The sequence below is a fragment of the Branchiostoma belcheri genome, unplaced genomic scaffold (assembly GCF_001625305.1).
Source record: "Branchiostoma belcheri isolate BF01 breed outbred unplaced genomic scaffold, Haploidv18h27 scaffold47, whole genome shotgun sequence".
In the NCBI taxonomy this organism is placed as follows: Eukaryota; Metazoa; Chordata; class Leptocardii; order Amphioxiformes; family Branchiostomatidae; genus Branchiostoma; species Branchiostoma belcheri.
Genome location: NW_017804098.1, coordinates 1,549,314 through 1,555,250, shown reverse-complemented (window position 1 = coordinate 1,555,250; position 5,937 = coordinate 1,549,314). Strand labels below are relative to the sequence as shown.

The 5,937-nt window shown below is 39.3% G+C and overlaps 1 protein-coding gene across 1 annotated transcript; it reads left to right on the top strand.

Moving 5' to 3' along the window:
• Positions 1-529: 529 nt before the first annotated feature.
• LOC109479209 (protein C21orf2-like) lies at positions 530-5,448 on the top strand. The gene is made up of 8 exons (XM_019781102.1): positions 530-716; positions 1,032-1,050; positions 1,246-1,292; positions 3,121-3,229; positions 3,519-3,639; positions 4,006-4,174; positions 4,597-4,690; positions 5,113-5,448. The coding sequence occupies exons 1-8, from the start codon at positions 637-639 to the stop codon at positions 5,215-5,217; spliced, it is 744 nt and encodes a 247-aa protein (XP_019636661.1). The 5' UTR covers positions 530-636; the 3' UTR covers positions 5,218-5,448.
• The last annotated feature ends 489 nt before the right edge of the window (positions 5,449-5,937 follow it).

Here is a 5,937-nt window from a genome sequence, read left to right as displayed (position 1 = left end):
CGCTAGAATATGTCAAAGGTCGGCTTCTTGTTTCATATGGTACGCTGTCTGTCATTGGTCAGACTAAGAAAAAAAACCTGACGTTCATTTGAAGAAAAGCTGACGTTATGAATGTTACACAGCTTATTGTACATTGTGTAATTATTAGTATGATATTTCACATTTTGGACGATGAAATGAAAATCAACCAAGTCCAAAGCTAAGCCAATCATTCAACCCAATCCAAAAAACGCTTTGACCAATCAAAAGCCGTCTTTTACAAGGGTAACTTCGTGCCGTAAAGCATGACGGGTGTGGATTTCGATGATGACTTAGAAACAAGCATCTTATTCGGTGATATAGATACCATAGTTTACGACTTTATAAAATAATATCAATAGTAAAAATTTAACGTGGTTAATCAACCAAAAATTCAAATTTACACAGAACTTGACGATTTATGTAATATTAATTATTTTTGCTGGACATTACGTACTTTTAAATATTACAACATGTCGTTCGGAATAACGTGCTAGTTTCTGTTTATAAAACAACCTGTTGCTCTCTTTGTTGCGGAAGTAGATAGAAGAGACGACAGATTTCTCCGTTTTCTGTTAATTTAAGCACTCCATTTTGCCAGGAACCGCTGTAGACGATATGGTGAAGCTCACTGCTAAACTAGTGCTAGCCCGGGCCAGGGCACCAGACCTAGAAAGTGTCAAAAAGTTAAACTGTTGGTGAGTTCATCATCACATAATTTGAAGAGCTCCTTGCTTCTTTCTTAGCTATATTATAGGATCTTCCCTTCATCCATGTATGTCCTTAATACCTCCATCTATACAATTCATGATATGTAATATCACAACAACAAGTACATTTACATTTGAACAAGGACATTATACTACAGGTTTACTACATACAGTATACAATGTACTTGATTCGAATAACAATTGCACCAGAACTCTAGCAGAACGATTTGCATGTATGATAAATGTAAGATGGTTAATCTTTCTGTTGTTTCTTCCATGGTCCATCACTGAATGATGTTGTAGGGGCAATGAGCTGACTGATGTAAGTATGCTTAATCTTAATCTTATAACTACTGGTACAAAACCCTTTTGGGTATAACATCCAGGGGAATGCTTCTAACCGTAACCTGTATGTTCTTCTGTATTTCTTGGTGAAGTTGGGATATATTAATTTTTTCCATTTCATTACAGAGTTGTAGTGATGTTGATTGAATCTCTGTTATTTTCACACTCACAGGTGTCAGTTTTTCGTCAGATGCCCAACATTGAAGTTATAAGTTTGAGGTAGGATGTCACATCTTCACATTTTGTTTGTAACATATCATGTATAGTCAACTCAATCCACAGGCGCTAGGCCACCGAGTTTTTGTTGAGATCTAACAATACATGTAACGTTACATTGTTTTGTAAACCATTAAATAAAATCCTTATTATTGTTTCGCGTATGTTAGAACATACACTGTGTCTACTCATTCAGCCCGTTGCCATCACAATACAGTGGTCCGTTGAAATATTCCCAAAAATCATACAGTCACATAACACATAACACCGTGAACACGGCCCGTTGAAAGATTCCTGAGAATGATACGAACACTGAACACGGTCACAAACTGATGAGGATTCCAAAGAACCATACGAACAGATACCGAAGTCTCCCGAAGATTGCCGAGAGCCGAACAGCGACTTCCGAACGCTTCATCTTGGTTAGGTACTTAGTACTAGTATACACTAGGTGCGAAATGCCATTTCAAAAGACCCTATTTTCTGCGAAATGCCATAAGGAAAATAAAAGTCTTGATACTATCTATAATCAAGGGGTAACTAAGTAGCCATGTAAACTTTTTGGGGGTATGATACCATATTTTAAAGAAGATATGAAGCATTTTGTAAAGTCCAATTTCCGGCGAACTGCGTTACCAGGTCGCTGCTGTACAGGTCAATGACATCATCGCTAGCCAATCAGACGCACGATAGGCCCACATTTCCCGCGCGGTTCTAAAATGTAAACGCACACAACTGGCTACATCACCCGACAAGAGTCTTGACATGCTATGTGTAAATGTACTCTAAACACGTCCACAAACCCCACCGACATGTTTTCAGTTCTACATATGTTTCCCAGGCATGAGATTTGGAAAGTGTAGTTGTGCCCAATATCTCTAAAATGTACTATATCGTTGTTTTCTGAGTCTGGGGAGGCAGGGACTTCACACCGAACGTGATTCTAAGTCACATTTTTGCTGCCACCCCAGTTGGTAACGCAGTTCACGGGTAGGTGTTTCCTACCCTGTCATCTTTTTGAAGTTATCACCGCTAGCGCTAGCCCCGGCTTGGGGTTCTATCGAGTCGAGCAGCGGTTTTGCGAACGCATTCGAGTTTGCGAAACCTGTTCTATTCCCGTCGGCCTTTGCGCTACCCTGAACGCCAATGTAACAGCTGAGTAATGAGTGTGCTTTTTATTGTATGATTCAGCGGACCAAGTACCCAGCAGTATGTATTATATATGTATATTTCATTGTACAGAGAATTCTAGGGAAATTTTTCAACGGACCGTGGTCACGGTGTTATGCGATGAGTGTATGATTCTCGGGAATCTTTCGACGGACAGTGTTCACGGTGTTATGTGTTGAGTTCATGACTCTTCGGATCCTTTCAACGGACCGTGTTCATAGTGTTTGTGTTCAGTGTATGATTATCGGGAATCTTAAGCTTGTACGGAGTGCACAGTATACGAGTGTTCATAAAACAAAGCAACAGCGATCTCAACAAAAACTCGGTGGCCTATCGCCCATGCTCAATCATGCCTTCCAATATCAAACCTTAGATTATTATAATTATTCGCCAAAAAGCAGTTTATATACTCAAGCACTGGATATGATTTTCCAAAATCATATCCAGTTGCTTGAGTAACTGCTTTTTGGTGTATCTTATTACCTGGATGTCTAACCTTCATTGACATATTTTAATTATTATTAAACATTGTTCTTTTTTTACCAATTATACATTATGAAACAGGTTCGAACAATATTGTACGAAGCCATATTTTCGACTGACCAACTCCAGTCAAGGAACTTGTAGTTCATTCACTGTTTCTGTTCTTACTTTTTTTCAGTGTGAACAACATAACGACACTACAAGACTTCAGATACTGCCAGAACCTGCAGGAACTGTATGTGCGGAAGAACTGCATCGCTGAGCTGTCGGAAATATGCTACCTCAAGGTCAGACTGGAAAGAACACAAATTAATATGTTTAACTTGAAAATTTTGGGTAACAGTATAGCTATAGGGAAAACCTTAGTCTTAACCATAATGATTGTGAATGTCTGTTGGACACATTTTTGTTTTGCAGTTGATGGAACTCATGTTTAAATGCTTGTCACAGAACTAGAATAGCAAATTCTTTTATTTTCACCATGCTTTTGACTACTATGAATAGTATTAGTATTAAGGTAATGTGCATAACTGTAGGCTTTTATTGACCAATGAGATCTTGTTTTCTTTTCTCTAGAACCTGCCAAAGTTACGAGTGCTGTGGTTGGCTGACAACCCCTGCGAAACAGCTGATCATGACAAATATAGGATGACGGTTCTCAAAACTCTGCCAAATCTACAGAAGCTGGACAACACTAGTAAGTAAAGCAGCCTGCATGCAGGCTGACTTTAGATTCTAATGAATAAACAAACAAGTAAACAAACAAGTAGGCATAATGTTAACCATTGCATTGCCAACCTATTGGTAGTTGTGCCTTGAGGCTGTTCACTAGTTGCGTGAGACAAAGAAGCAAACAACGTCTTTGTTTAAAGTTAAAACTTTTGGTCCAGCACAAAAAATTCTCTCACGCTTTCGATCAGTCACTCTTGTCTTCCTTAGTAGGACCAAAAGTTTTAAGTTTAAACATGTAACTTGTACTTAATTTTTAGATCTGGACTTGTTGGAGGGGTGTCGTCTGACTTTGCTTAATATCACAACAGTCTGCTTTTCTCCCGCTCCCCAGTTGTAACCCCAGAAGACGTGAACAGAGCTATCGAGGCTGGGGATGACCTAAAGTTGCCTGAGAAGAAGGAGGTTATGTTAGAGAACGGAGGCGGGCGCTCCACCAGCCCTGCTGACCAGGACCCTGATCCACAGCAGTCTGCCATCGCTGTCACACTGGAGGAGACCAAGTAAGGCTGTATAGTGCTGTATCCAGATGACACAGTAGGGTAGAGGGTTAACGTTTGCACTGGTAATAGGCCAATGGCTTTATATAGAGACTGAACAGTGTGTCAGTAAGGAAAAAAGAAGTTCTTATTGACAGCAACATACCTGGCTAGTTTCTTCCAGGTTGCTGGAAAAATATATTGAAAAGTGTACTCTTTTGGCATCACTTAGGCCCCAAGTTGGCCAACATGTTTCCCAAGGTGGTATAATTTCCATAGGGGCATGTTGGCCCTGGAGCCAGTCTGGCATCCAGGCATTTAGTCAAGTTCTACTTTTTCAGAAACCTAGCCTGGTAGAGGATAGTAATCTAGGAGACTAGTAATAGCCTTCATGTTGAAGTTTTCCCAATATTGCTGATGTTACCTCCCTCTTGTCCTGTGTTTAGTAAAATCCGGGAGCAGCTTGGTCTGAAGCCCCTCCCAGCTGAGAAGTACACTCCTATCCAGACTAGAGCTTCACCTTCAACTAGCAAACACAGGGTAAGGTTTATAATACACTATGTATAAAACTCTTACCAGTATTATACAAGTTAAGTTCAGTACATTTGAATGGAATTCTACATTGTGTGAGTGTATAGTACATAATCAATGTATACTACAGTACAGTGAGTGAAACATCTATCACAATATCTACATGTACATGTGTGAATGAAAAACATTGTTGTCTAATTGTAATGAAGTCTGTTTTTAGGCAAAACCTGGTTCATGAACGCATCACCATTTTCTTGCTGTGCACCAGTTCAATATCTTATCGGACAGAGCGTATGCTTTGTGGACTGGCTCTCTGCTGTACTGCTTCTACAGTTGTGTTGTCCAACCATAGGTCATGGAAATGGAGATGGGTACCAAAACATGTGGAATATACTTAGTAGTATTAACTTTTTACTGAACTGTCTCCCCAGAATGCTAACATCCTGAGTGCAGTCCTGGCCCTGGTGAAGGAGCTGGACCATGAGAGTCTGGAAACTGTGCAGCATGCAGTGAAGAACAGACTCGACTCTTTCTGAAGCAATGGGATACTAGGAACAAGTGCTCAACAAAACAGCTACTCAAGCAACTGGATAGATTTTGAAGTCTTCTTCTTCTCTTTAATGCCCAACATCCACTGTAGCATCCACTACTCTTTTCAGGGACTGCTAAAATGTACTTGAAAGTAGTGGATGTCACTTGAAATGTCTGACACAGTAACTGTTTTCTTGTGTTATGTCTGGAAAATGGATGGACAGGTTCAAATGAAAATACATACATTAGCAACTGGGTAAATTTTGAAAACTGTCAGATGTTTCAAGTAGCATTCAATCCTTTTTGTCAGTGACTGCTACTTGAAAGAATTGGATGCTACTTGAAAAGTCTGACAGTTTTCAAAACCTATCCAGTTGCTTGAGTAACCGTTTTCTTGTGTATCTCATTACCTGGATGTGTAACCATTGACAGAGCGACTAGTGGATTTGAAATAAGGGAAAATAGAAATGCTTTCAAATCAAGGCTACATGTACACAATGAAACTGTAATAAAACAACTAAACCTATTACAATGCAGTTGCATAGATTTGCCAACTCCTAAAACTACTCTCAACAGTCTGCTGCCAACAATGTTATAACATGAAGTAGTAAGTTACAACAAACTAGTAAAAGAACAGATATTTTGACCAGGAGATATGTTTGTATATAAATATAAGGTTATTACCATCTTATATATATTAGGTAGGTATGAACTACTATGAATGC

Excerpts from the sequence above, each read along its gene's own strand:
- LOC109479209 (XM_019781102.1), top strand. The coding sequence starts at position 637 with ATGGTGAAGCTCACTGCTAAACTAGTGCTAGCCCGGGCCAGGGCACCA. Across the intron at positions 1,293-3,120 it reads ATTGAAGTTATAAGTTTGAG|TGTGAACAACATAACGACAC; the intron begins GTAGGATGTCAC and ends ACTTTTTTTCAG. Across the intron at positions 3,230-3,518 it reads CGGAAATATGCTACCTCAAG|AACCTGCCAAAGTTACGAGT; the intron begins GTCAGACTGGAA and ends TCTTTTCTCTAG.